General features: G+C 42.4%; 2 protein-coding genes across 3 annotated transcripts; both read left to right on the top strand.

The window, feature by feature from the left end:
• The first annotated feature begins 408 nt into the window (after window positions 1-408).
• On the top strand, window positions 409-3,187 carry LOC148899153 (arrestin domain-containing protein 3-like). The gene is made up of 6 exons (XM_088995486.1): window positions 409-745; window positions 846-906; window positions 979-1,126; window positions 1,225-1,321; window positions 2,268-2,524; window positions 2,673-3,187. Exons 1-6 carry the CDS (start codon window positions 502-504, stop codon window positions 2,916-2,918), a joined length of 1,053 nt encoding a protein of 350 aa, XP_088851612.1. The 5' UTR covers window positions 409-501; the 3' UTR covers window positions 2,919-3,187.
• A 722-nt stretch (window positions 3,188-3,909) lies between these two features.
• On the top strand, window positions 3,910-13,819 carry LOC148899152 (arrestin domain-containing protein 3-like). Of its 2 annotated transcripts, none has more exons than XM_088994212.1 (6): window positions 3,910-4,319; window positions 4,405-4,465; window positions 4,552-4,699; window positions 4,777-4,873; window positions 9,921-10,177; window positions 10,508-13,815. In XM_088994212.1, the coding sequence occupies exons 1-6, from the start codon at window positions 4,076-4,078 to the stop codon at window positions 10,760-10,762; spliced, it is 1,062 nt and encodes a 353-aa protein (XP_088850338.1). In that variant the 5' UTR covers window positions 3,910-4,075; the 3' UTR covers window positions 10,763-13,815. The 2 variants fall into 2 exon arrangements, with proteins under 2 accessions (XP_088850338.1, XP_088850339.1); XM_088994213.1 differs by having other exon boundaries at window positions 4,232-4,319; window positions 4,405-4,478; window positions 10,508-13,819.
• Window positions 13,820-14,029: the final 210 nt, after the last annotated feature.

The following is a 14,029-nucleotide window of genomic DNA, read 5'->3' as shown; positions in this document are numbered from 1 at the left end:
GGGAAGAGAATCGGTGTTACGAATGTTGGGAGGAAGTGAGTTCCAAAGTTTGGGGGCAGAGAAGCTGAAAGCTCTGTCCCCCATCATGCTGAGACGGGGAGGGGAGGTGCACACAGAGGTGGAGGGAGGAAGAGGATCTGTGTTGTCTCCTATGTATTGATAACTTTTTTAAACATGTCATTCATTGAATATATATGGAAAAAGTTTGAAAGTACACCATTCACTGTGCTTAAAGTCCAGTGCGCCTTATACATGGGAAAATACGGTATATCTTTGGACTGATGTATCACCCCGTCGCTCACAACACTTGCTGCTGCATTTTTCCTTATTGTTTTCTCAACCCGATCGTGACAAACAAGAAAAACAGGTTTTGTGTCTTTATTCTCCCCATCACATGTTAGTCGCCGTTCTGTCACCCGAGCCAGATGCTTTGTTTCTGCTTAGATTGCCCGGAGGCTCTCGTAATTTTTGCTTGTATCTGTTTATACTTGTTTCTGGAAAATGGCCATTAAAAAATTCTCCATTGAATATGACGCCATCAATAGCCAAAACATCTTCACCAACGGAGATACAATCAATGGAAGGATCGTCGTGGAAGTCTCGAAAGAAACATCAATCCAATCGCTGACGTTAATTGGAAAAGGAAGTGCAAAGGTTTGCTGGCATGAATATTACGGGCAATCTAGCCACTACTACTGGTCCAATGAGAAGTATTATGAAATCAAACAACGTATTTTACGAGCCGGTAATGCATGCTGTAATCATTTTTTTTTTAATCCACAATGTTGGTCATGATCTTTTATTAAGATAAAACACAAATTAACAGACATGTCTCATTCCCCCAGGCACGGATATTATTCCCAAAGGAAGACATGTGTTCCCCTTTTCCTTCAAGGTCCCTGACAGGTACTATATATCATATTGCACTGTGCTTATTTACTTATAGCCGCTGAAGTTGCATATAATTGTATTTATTAGGAAAATGTCATCATCCTTCAAATCATCCATCGGTAACATTGTTCATAAGCTTAAAGCTGAGCTGAAACAATCAATGAAGTTGACAAAAAAAGCAAAATCCCACTTCACGTTTGTTTCCAAAGCTGACATGACCATACCTGGACTTATGGTGAGAAATTTGCAACAGGAACTGATCCCAATTCGTACTTTGAAAATACACACATGTCCATCTTTAATTCAAGAAATGAATATTTTTTTCTCTTTCAGGAACCTCAGCATGATTGCACGGATAAAAAAATCTATGTCTTTGGTTCTGGAATCATTGCAATGGATGTTCACACACAAAGGATGGGATATTACCCAGGTTAACATACATACAATGTATTTTACCAAGTCTTGAATTGTTGAAAATCTGTCATTCAAGTTGACTCATTGACTGCCATACTGTCTGCAAAAATGTGTCCACTCCAGTGCCAGGGTTTTTGTCATTTTCACTCAAATTGCAGGACACACAGAATATTGAGTTTGAGGACTACGTAAACATTCAATGCGGCAGAAGAAACCTTCGACACCCTTCTTTCATCAGAAAGAAAGAGTTCCTAAATCATAGAGGTCTGGAGTTATCTGAGCTTGAAATGGGGGGGGGGGTTGTCCAAAATACAATGCAATACATACATATTGATTGATATGGCGCTTTAACAATAGATGAAGCTGTAACAAAGCGCTAACATGGAAAAAAGGCAAATGCTGCCCCCCCATTGGCGGAAAAAACATTTGTGTCCAACATTTACTGACAAGCACTTTTTTGACACCCCCGCAAGAAAAAAAATATCAAAACCCGAACAAATTCGGAAATGGCGCTCCATGTCGTGTTTTCAATTCCCGAATAAATTCGGGAATGGCAGTGCATGAGTTAAAAATCTGTAATTCAAGTTAACCGAAGCAGATTTGTTTTTTGAAACGCGTGTCTCTCAAACTGTTACCATTCATGTAAACCCTTTCATGCACCTTGTAAGCTGCATGTTAGCATGATGAAGTGTCCACTGTCCTATGCACTGTCACTGAAAGTGCCAAGGAAGGAGCACAAAACCGGTTTATAGTATGAACTGTGAAACAGGTTTGTTTCATGTTTCATGAGAGATTTGTCAACATTTTTTTTCCGGGAGTTATTATCTGTAACCAACAAAGTAGGCTACAGACATTTGTCCCGTTACCTGCAGTGTACTGTCCAGAGGTGTCCGAAAAATGAAGTCAAGTTGACAACTGTGCCCACTGGTGCAACAACACATGCTTTTTGTCTTCCCATGCAGGTGAAGGTCTCCAAGTCAAAGTTGAAATTGATAACCTATCATCCCGTGACGTGAAGCCCAAATTTGTTTTGTACAAAAAGCAGAGTTTCTTTGCTCAAGGAAACAGGAACGTTTTCACACGGAACATCCTCAAGGAGAAACTTGAGAGTATCGCTCCCCATAGAAAAGAGAAAGTAAAGAAGGTGATCACAATCCCCACAAGTTTGCCTCCCTCCATTTTGAACTCCTCCATCATCCAGCTGGAATACAGACTGAAGGTAGGCTTCAAGTTCTTTTGCGCTTTTATCAAGGTTCATCCATTTCATACAATAACTAGTCATGATCATAATATCACCAACACAACCACAAAGAAACGTATGGTATTAAAATGATGCCAGAAACTAATATATATTACCATTTTCACAGATCTTTCTGGATGTCAAATATGCAATAAATCCCGAAATCAAACTTCCAATTGTTGTTCTACCTGCCTTTGACGTTCCTGTGGGAAAACCGCCCCCGGGCCCTGCTGCAGCCTCGAGAGTCGAGGAATTTGGGAACTCACGGCAACAAAGCTGGAGCAGAGCATCTCAGTCTTCAGCTCTCCCTCCGCCATACGGAGCACACGCCGAGTATCCCACCTTAAGTCCATCAATTGCTGAAAAAAAATAGCACATTCCAAAAACATAACCACTCACAAGTGTATTTTGCCTCCAAGATGCACACGCGACCAGACTTAATGTTTGCACACGTCACATGAAATAGATCCATGAAACACTGTTTTCTTTTTTTTTTCTTTTTTTTTTCACCTGAGTGACATCCCGTACTGCCAATATAAACATGTCGCATTGTAATATTTTTTCTACATATTTTTAAAGCATTATAAAATGTTATGAATGTTTATGCATGTTTTTCCCATTACAGACATACAGTAAAGTCTCGTATCGATATTCTCGGTAGTCGGAAAAAAAAAAATATATATATATATATATATATATATATATATATATATATGAGACGTGCGCATTCCAATATGACATCTCTGATCCACTGATGAAAAGGACGCTTTGATTGTCTCCTCTTTCATCTAGAACTGCTTCATACAACAAAGAGGGTGCAGAAAATGCTTGCAATCAAATGACTGTGTCTTTTGTGTTGTGTCACATTATTTGTTATTTAGTTGTTTTTTTATCGCTTTGACTTCAAGATGGCGCAGTGAGAGTGGCTGCCTTTACAGCAGCTCCTGTATTTTGTTTTTATACTTCTTCCTTTCCTCGGACTTTCATCACTTTGCTGCTGTAAAATGTAAAATGTCCCCACTGCGAGACTAATAGAGGCTAATCAAATCCAATTCTTTGATTCTGGAATCGTAGAGACTGAGTTTTGCATAGATGGAAGTGCCACCTTGTTTTTTGTTTTTTTTTTCAAACGAGAAAAACAGGTTTTCCCTACATATGAACAGCTTATAATCGACAATTATTTATTTTAAAAAGTACATTATTAAAAAACGAATTATTTTTCTTTTTCTGACCACTTTAATTTACCATTGAGGTAATCCACGTGCTTCGATGATTTTTTTCGAGTGGAGGAAAAATGACTTGCTTTGCCTAAAGGACATTATGTGTACTTATTCTGATTGTGACAGACAAGAAAAACAGGTTTTCTATACTTTATGCCTGCACCACCACTCGTTGTAGTAATAGTCAGTTCAACCAAACAGTCTGTTTCTTCTTAGATTATCGGACACGTCTGTATTCTGTTCTTGTATTATTTATTTGAATTCATTTTTCTGTGGGTGTAATAGTATAATTTATATTTATTTCTATAAAATGACAATCAAAAATTTCTCCATCGAATATGACGCAATCAACAGCCAAAACATCTTCACAAACGGAGACACAATTAATGGAAGGATCATCGTGGAGGTCTCGAAAGAAACGCCAATCCAATCGCTAACCTTTAATGGGAAAGGAAGCGCAAAGGTTCGATGGGTTGAACATCACGGGCAACACAATCGTTACTATTGGTCTGATGAGAAATATTATGACATTAAGCAACATATCTTGAGAGCGGGTAATGTATCACTTTTTTCTTTTTTTTAGTGATTGTCTTGTAATTAATGCACAAGTTATATATACTGTATGCTGCACTCCCCCAGGAACTGAATATATTGCCCAAGGAAGGCATGTGTTCCCCTTTTCCTTCAAAGTCCCAAATGGGTAAAATAATGTGGTTAGTCGTCTGATTATTATTCTTTAGTTTATCTGCTTTCCGGACAACTAATTTCCATGTCTTTGCACTGCAGTAAAATGGGATCGTCATTTAAGTCCTCGACTGGTAGAATCGTTCATAAACTTAAAGCGGAACTGAAACAATCAATGAAGTTGACAAAATCAGCAAAGGCCCACTTTACATTTGTCTCCAAAGGGGATATGGAAATAGCTGGACTTATGGTGAGAACAAATTCATTGCAGTTTATATAACTATTGTGTTTGTGCATATTGAAGAAGCAGAGCTGTTGTTTTTTCAGGAACCTCAGCATGATTGCACTGATAAAAAACTTTCAGTCTTCGGTTCTGGAACCATTGGAATGGATGTTTACACCAAGAAAATGGGATACCAACAAGGTAAGCATGTATTTTTATATTGTATACATATTATATTTTTACAATACTACAGATGAAACATGTTTATAATTTCAATAAATGATTGCCTATATCTAACAAAATAAGACAGAGATAATTGTCCTGTTGAATTTACCGTATTATTGTAAACGTATCCACTGGAAATGAACTATGGCATTTTTCTGAATTATTAAGTGATAGGGATTATAAGGAACACTTACAACGAATGGCGTATTTTAAAACCGTTTTCATGCATAGGGCGGCACTGCATTATGAGGAACATAGCATAGAAGTTACAATACGCATCCACTGGATGGTGCCACACTAAAAACAATACAATACAATTGATTACAGCTTCATTTATGTAGAGCTTTCACGACCGATGCAGCAGTAACAATGATACTTGGTCACAAAAACGAACATGAAACATAAATAGAAATCTATAAACAAATATATAACAGACAAAAAAAGTTCTGAAAACAATTGATTCAACAAAAAAGGCACAGAGGCTATCATTAAATCTCTAGCTTGTCTTCCTTCCTTTGTTTAGTTAGTGGTTAACTAAGCTTTTGGTATTATCTTCGTTTCATAATGGCTGCGCAGATCTCAGAAAGTGGTTGTCTGTTTGGTTCCTGCTAATCACCACTGGATGGCATCGTAAGAGGAAAACAACTCAATGGATTGAATTGGATTAGCTTTTATTAGCGTTTATTATTAGCTATTACACCCACAAAATGTACATTTCACAGCAGTAAAGTTATGGAAGGAAGACGAAAGGAAGAAGTAGAAAAACAAAATACAGGAGCTGCTAGAAAGGCAGCCATTCTCGCGGCGCCATTTTGCAGTCAAAAGAACAAAAAAAAAAGATATGACAACACAAAGACAGTCATTCAATCTTAAGCACTTTCTGCACCCTCTTTGTTGTATGAGGCAGTTCTAGATGAAGGAGGAGAGGATCAAAGCATCATTTTCACCAGGGACGTCACGGTGAAATGTGCTACAAGATAAATGTTGAAAGCAAACATGAATCTGTAGCATCCATTGACAAAAACAGAATGTCTCACATCCCCTATCTCACGTAAATCCACTTTAATTCCAAGCCGTGACAGTTTCACAAACGCATCGGCGCTCTGCGCTGACGTTCCTTTCTTCTCCTCAAGCCATGCATCCATCCAGCCCCAGACTGTCCAACAGCACCGACCTTTCCGCTGAACAAAGCGGAGTTGTGAAAATGCTGCCCATTACAGGCACAAAAAAAGCACAATCGCCCCAAAGCTGTCCTGCGATGACATTCAAATGGCCCCGACCTTCCTCCTCATCAAAAACGGTGCTGTTCAGTACAGTCTCCTCCTTGATGAATGTTGTGGCCAAAAATGCTGAAAAACCATCCATATCCATTCCACATGACGCAAAACAACACAAAGTGACCAACAAAAACACACAAACAATAAAAAAAAAAAAAAAAAAAAAAAGCAAGGCTCATGAGAGCACTTGCTGACGGCACCGTCTTGGACTTTCACATGGAGAATGTACAGCGTTTCTGTCCATTTATATTACTCACATTGGATTATAAGGCACATTGTTGGCTTTTGAGAAAATAAAATGCTTTTCCCCCTCCATGAGTCGTCACCTTACCGTGGTGGAGGGGTTTGTGTATCCCAATGATCCTAGGAGCTAGGTTGTCTGGGGCTTCATGCCCCTGGTAGGGTCACCCATGGCAAACAGGTCCTGGGTGAGGGACCAGACAAAGTACGACTCAGAAGACCCCGTATGATGAGAAAGTCAAATGGACCTAGTTTTCCCTTGCCCGGACGCGGGTCACCGGGGCCTCTCTCTGGAGCCAGGCCTGGAGATGGGGCTCGTTGGCGAGCGCCTGGTGGCCGGGCCTACACCCATGGGGCCCGGTCGGGCTCAGCCCGAAGAGGAAACGTGGGTCCCCCTTCTCAAGGGCTCACCACCCATGGGAGGGGCCAGAGGGGTCGGGTGCAATGTGAGCTGGGCAGCAGCCAAAGGCGGGGACCCTGGCGGTCCGACCCTCGACTGCAGAAGCTAACTCTGGGGACGTGGAATGTCACCTCTCTTACAGGGAAGGAGCCTGAGCTGGTGCACGAGGTTGAAAAGTTCCGACTAGACATAGTTGGGCTTGCCTCCACACACAGCCTGGGTTCCGGTACCAGCCCTCTCGAGAGGGGTTGGACTCTCTTCCACTCTGGAGTTGCCCACGGTGAGAGGCGTAGAGCAGGTGTCGGCATACTTATTGCCCCCCGACTCGCCGCCTGTACATTGGGATTCACCCCAGTAGACGAAAGGGTTGCTTCCCTCCGCCTTCAGGTGGGGGGACGGGTTCTGACTGTTGTCTGTGCATATGCACCAAACAGCAGTTCAGTGTACCCATCCTTTTTGGAGACCTTAGGGGGTGTGCTGGAGAGCGCTCCCCCTGGGGACTCCCTTGTTCTGCTGGGCGATTTCAATGCTCATGTGGGCAATGACAGTGGGACCTGGAAGGGCGTGATTGGGAGGAATGGCCCCCCCGATCAGAACAGGAGTGGTGTCTTGTTATTAGACTTCTGTGCTCAACACGGATTGTCTATAACAAACACTTTATTCAAACATAAGGGTATCCATATGTGCACGTGGCACCAGGACACCCTTGGTCGCAGTTCGATGATTGACTTTATAGTTGTATCATCGGATTTGCGGAGCTGTCAACTGATCACCACCTGGTGGTGAGTAGGCTCCGTTGGTGGGGGAAGATGCCAGTCCGACCTGGAAGACCCAAACGTGTTGTGAGGGTTTGTTGGGAACGTCTGGCAGAATCCCCTGTCAGAAGGAGTTTCAACTCCCACCTCCGGCAGAACTATACACATGTCCCGGGGGAGGTGGGGGACATTGAGTCCGAATGGACCATGTTCCGTACCTCCCTTGCTGAGGCGGCAAATCAGAGTTGCGGCCGTAAGGTGGTTGGTGCTTGTCGTGGAGGCAATCCCCGTACTCGCTGGTGGACACCAGTAGTAAGGGATGCCGTAAAGCTGAAGAAGGAGTCCTACCGGGCTTATATAGCCTGTGGGACTCCTGAGACAGCTGACACGTATCGACTAGCCAAGCGGAATGCAGCCTCTGTGGTCGCCGAGGCAAAAACACGGGCATGGGAAGAGTTCGGTGAGGCCATGGAAGCCGACTTCCGGACCGCTTCGAGGAAATTCTGGTCCACCATCCGGCGTCTCGGGAGGGGAAAGCAGTGCACCACTAACACTGTGTACAGTGAGGGTGGGGCGCTGCTGACTTCGACTCGAGACGTCGTGAACCGGTGGGCAGAGTACTTCGAAGACCTCCTCAACTCCACCAACACGCCTTCCTTGGAGGAAGCAGTGTCTGGGGACTCCGAGGTGGGCCCTCCGATCCTTGTGACTGAAGTCACCGAGGTGGTTAAAAAGCTCCTCGGTGGCAAGGCCCCGGGGGTGGATGAGATCCGACCGGGGTTCCTAAAGGCTCTGGATGTTGTGGGGCTGTCCTGGCTGACACGCCTCTGCAACATTGCGTGGTCATCGGGGAGAGTGCCTCTGGATTGGCAGACCGGGGTGGTGGTCCCCCTTTTTAAGAAGGGGGACCGGAGGGTGTGTTCCAACTACAGAGGGATCACACTCCTCAGCCTCCCTGGAAAGGTCTATTCAGGGGTCCTAGAGGGGCGGGTCCGTCGGAAAGTCGAGCCTCAGATTGAGGAGGAACAGTGTGGTTTTCGTCCCAGCCGCGGAACAGTGGACCAGCTCTACACCCTTAGCAGGGTCCTCGAGGGCGCATGGGAATTCGCCCAACCACTCTACATGTGTTTTGTAGACTTGGAGAAAGCGTTTGACCGTGTCCCTCGTGGAGTTCTGTGGAGGGTACTTCGGGAGTATGGGGTACAGGAGCGGCTGATACGGGCCGTTCGGTCCCTATATGACCGATGTCAGAGTCTGGTTCGCATTGCCGGCAGTAAGTCGGAATCGTTTCCAGTGAGGGTTGGGCTCCGCCAAGGCTGCCCTTTGTCACCGATTCTGTTCATAACCTTTATGGACAGAATTTCTAGGCGCAGCCGAAGCGTTGAAGGTGTCCGTTTTGGTAGCCTCAGTATAGCATCTCTGCTTTTTGCAGATGATGTTGTACTGTTGGGGCCTTCAAGTGGAACTCTCCAACTCTCGCTGGAGCGTTTCGCAGCCGAATGTGAAGCCGCTGGGATGAGAATCAGCACCTCCAAATCTGAGACAATGGTTCTCAGTCGGAAAAGGGTGGAGTGCCCTCTCCGGGTCGGGGAGGAGATTTTGCCTCAAGTGGAGGAGTTTAAGTATCTGGGTGTCTTGTTCACGAGTGAGGGTGAAAGGGATTGAGAGGTCGACAGGCGGATCGGTGCGGCGTCTGCCGTGATGCGGACTTTGTACCGATCTGTCGTGGTGAAGAAGGAGCTGAGCCAAAAAGCAAAGCTCTCAATCTACCGGTCGATCTACGTCCCAACCCTCATCTATGGTCACGAGCTATGGGTTGTGTCCGAAAGAACGAGATCCCGGATGCAAGCGGCCGAAATGAGCTTTCTCCGTCGGGTGTCCGGGCTCTCCCTTAGAGATAGAGTGAGAAGCTCGGTCATCCGGGAGGGGCTCAAAGTCGAGCCGCTTCTCCTCCACATCGAGAGGAGCCAGATGAGGTGGCTCGGGCATCTGATTAGGATGCCCCCGGGACGTCTCCCTCGCGAGGTGTTCCGGGCATGTCCCACTGGCAGGAGACCCCGGGGACGACCCAGAACACGCTGGAGAGACTATGTCTCCCAGCTGGCATGGGAACGCCTCGGGATCCGCCAGGACGAGCTGGAAGAAGTGGCTGGGGAGAGGGAAGTCTGGGCTTCCCTACTGAAGCTGCTGCCCCCGCGACCCGACCCCGGATAAGCGGCAGAAGATGGATGGATGGATGGATGGAAAATGCTTTTCGCTGCTCCTTACAGTGCAGAATAGACAAGTTGATAGTTGCCCTTCGTTTACTTCCCCAATGTTGCAACTACATGTCATTTTGTGTTTCCTTGCAGGTGAAGCTCTCCATGTCAAAGTTGATATTCATAACCAATCATCCCGTGATTTAAAGCCCAAAATTGAATTTTACGAAAAGCAAAGTTTCTTTGCTCAAGGTCACCGAAGAGTTCATACACGAGTTATTGTGAAGGATAAACTTGAGAGTATTAATGCCCGTAGCAAAGAGATAATGGAGACGATGATCACAATCCCCGGGAATGTGCCTCCCTCCATTCTCAACTCCTCCATCATCAAGTTGGAATACAGGCTGAAGGTAAGACGAAGATTCGATCGCACTTTTTGAGGTTTATTCCATTTGATACAGTCGTTCCTCATGAAAAGAGTGGCAGAAAAAGAAACACAGCAACGTAACAGAATCAGAATCAGAATCAGAATCATCTTTATTGCCAAGTATGTAGAACACACAAGGAATTTGTTTCCGGTAGAACACGCTGCACTAGTATCGTTGTCAAAAAAAAACTGCTAAGTGGCACTATACAGTTCCATTTTGGCTACTGTTGTAAGAGTTCAAAGAGTTAATGGCTTGGGGGAAGAAGCAGGAGGACTAAAACCAATTTCAGAAACTAACCAACAGTTTCCACAGATCTACCTGGATGTCAAATATGCAACCGACCCTGAAATCAAACTTCCAATCGTTGTCCTGCCTGCCTTTGAGACTCCATCGATAAAACAACATCCAAGTGCTGCTGCCTATGGATTTGAAGAATTCAGGGGTTTAAACCAACAGAGTTGGAGCCAATCACCCCAACCTTCGGATCTCCCTCCACCATATGGAGCGCACATTGTGTACCCCCACCCCTCTTCCTCCTTGGCTAATTCTGACAAATATGGAGGTTGACAATAAATGGCAGAAATAAATTATAACCTGCAGAGATATTAAATAGGGAAAAGGGCTTTTTTTTTTAGAAATTACCATCAAATTCAAGGTGATAATGATGCTACTTTATTCTGCTTTTTATGCTCTTGCAAAGTGTCTTTAAGTATGATGAAAAGTGCTTTCAAATAATAAAGTATCATTCTTTCTATTATTATTATATTATTATATTATTATGTCTGTATTATTATTATTATTTTTTTTTTACTATTTTACATCATGATTGTAAATTGCTTAGTTTACTGGTACAGTGAGACCTCAACTTACAAACACCTCAATTTACAAACTTTTTGTCTTACAAACGTCAAATTTATGAAAATTAAACCTTATAATAAGCACTATTTTCATAATACACACCCACCACGCCTGCGGAGTGATCTTCGGCGGAAGCACACGACCGAACAGCACCAGAGGTTAAATTACCAACAGTCCTTATGGAAGGTGATTCTCCTTCCATAAGCTGTCAACGACCATCAAAAAGGTAAATAAAACTTTATTTTACAGCACAGTTTATTTCTTATTTCTTTCTCTTTCCAAACAGCAATTCCCTTTGACCTTCGACCTCCAACGCCATTCCATCAAGCCATAAATGACCATCACAAATGTAAATAAAGTGACTTTATGATACAATGCAGTGTATTTCTTTCATTACAATACAATAGCACATTTATTATACATAGTATAAGGTATGTTGTGTGTAGTTTTAAGGCTTATTTAGTTGAAAAGTATATTTTATGGAAACCCGGAAACGGATTATTCCCATTTTAATGGTTTCCTATGGGAATTTTCTTTTGAGATACACACTTTTCGCCTTACACACTCTGTCTGGGAACCAATTAAGTTCGTAAGTTGAGGTGTCACTGTACTGAGAAAATCAGGTCCAAAATTCCTGCCAACGCTGCAAGCTCACTCAAAGGAGACAAATGATGCAGCAAATGTTTTGCATCATTTAAAACAGATCACGGTTGCCATTATAACATACATTGTCTGAATAGTGTTGTTATCAAAAAATACCCAGAGGTCTAGAATTAAATATTTACAGTGCATTCAAGTAAGTGATGTTTATCAGAGGTCACTGCCAGATGTGCAAAAATGTGCCAACTCCAGTGCCAGGGTTTTTGTCATTTTCACTCAAATTGCAGGATCCATAAAATATTGAGTTTTATGATTGCAGAAACATTCAATGCAGTGTAAGAAACCTTGGGCTCTTCTTTCATCAGAAAAAAAGTAAATTCCTGAATTATATGCGTCTGGAGTTATATTAGCTTGAATTGAGGGCAGCTGTCCAAAATACAATGCAATACAATAAGTATTCTCTAATAAGGAATCGCATTTGCGGTACCAACATTTTCCTTATAGCAGAATTTCCTTATGTGGGAATTTGTAATGTGTGTGCGTCATATAATGTGTAAATAAATGTATGGTGTTATGCGTGTGCTGTATAAATATATAAATAACTATATAATGTTATCAACATAGATAAGAAAACAAGTTTTAAGACAGCCAAACATATTGTGCGTAAACATAATTCAGTACATTTTGAAAAAAAAAAGAATACAATTTGAAAGCAGTTTACTTCTTTGTAAAATTGTAAACATGTTTTCTTAATCAGGATGTTTGTTGGGTTGTTCGTAAAGCTTTGTTGCCAGTTGCAAGTAACTGTCCCGCTGATCAAGAACATCGGGTGAATCTTGTGCATACAGGAGCAGTTTTGAAAGTATTTCGTCGGCGGCATTATCATGATGTCATTCACTCCGTATATTTTGTCTTTCGAGGCGCCAGTAACTTAAGTGTCGCCATCAACTGGCCCGCGTTGTACTGTTGTGTAATGTTTACTTCGTTTCTATCGTGTCGTACACTTGAGTTTTGCCTATTTTTGCCTAATTCACTTTAATCCTTCTTCGCTCAATTTAAAACACGTCACTCTTCTTCTACGCTCATAATGACTCTGTTACATTTGGATGCTATGATTACAGGACTTGTTGACGACAATTACCTAATACAACTGCTGCACTACACTAAACAACATGTGATTCCGAAAGCAAGCTAATGTGGATAACTTGGGGATTTCCCATCGTCCTCTGTGCAGGTGGCCGAACTACGTCTCCGGCAAGAAAAATGGTGGAACGGAAAACTTTTTTTCAGTATATCCAGCAAGAAATTATACAATTTTGCATGGATTGTAATTCTGTGTTCCGGATATCGTAAATTCCATTGTAGGGAATTGATCTTTCCTATCATTTAGTGGTAAATAAAGATAATACATAATTTTTTTTTTTCCGGATTAAAGAATTTCCGTTTGACAGAATTCATTGTGATTGAATACTTAATGTACATACATAATGGTTTGTATAGCTGTAACAAAGTGCTAACATGGAAAAAGGGGGAAATGCTGTGGAAGGGAAAAACATTGCCATAGGTCTGACCAGCGCTTTATCGGCACCCCCACCAGAAAAACCAAAACTCGAACAAATTTGGGAATGGTGCTCGACGTGATATTTTCAATTCCCGAACAAATTTGGGGATGTCAATGAATTTGTTAACTTGGTTTTCTGTTGTACTAATCTGCAAAATATATTTTAAAAAAAACAAGTCTACCTTGCCTTAGGCAAAACCACAATAGCAAATGAAACCATTTAAAGTAAGCGCACGTAGGTGGTCCATGACATTTCCCCCCATGAATGCAACAACAACAACAACCTAACTGCAAGTAGACAATTATTGTAACGTCATTAGCAGACGCTAATGCCATTTAGCTTTGACATGCTGGAGCTTTGTCCAAATGAGGTATTGTTGTACTGGTTTGTTATGAGTGGACTGAAGTGCAGAACAGCTCATTCACATACACGCTTACAGATCACCCAAAAAATAATAATAAAATAAAAAAGTTAATTCCACACCACTGTTTTTTTTCATGCCTTCCAGTGGTGTATATATTTGTGTGCAAACAATTAATAATAACACCTTCACAAAAGTCAAAGAATATGTTGACCTGTCTTTACAAAATAATTTTGAATTAAAAGAAATACGAAACAGTCATTTTACAATTGTGCCGTACTGGTCATATTCCTTGCTGATCGTGTTACTTCTCAAGCTGTCCTTTCTTCCCACCAACAAATTTGTACTCTCATCTCCTCTAATGAAAAGTTGCAGGCTTTGTTGTAACATTTTGTTTGCTTACAAAACTCAATGTAATCCACTGTAAAGGCAAGCAAAGCGAAAAAAAATGTC

Source organism: Hippocampus bargibanti, linkage group LG04, assembly GCF_051943395.1.
Source record: "Hippocampus bargibanti isolate YZ-2025 linkage group LG04, ASM5194339v1, whole genome shotgun sequence".
Lineage (NCBI taxonomy): Eukaryota > Metazoa > Chordata > Actinopteri > Syngnathiformes > Syngnathidae > Hippocampus > Hippocampus bargibanti.
The sequence above is the reverse complement of the archived record's forward strand: the minus strand, read 5'-3'. Positions and strand labels throughout refer to the sequence as shown.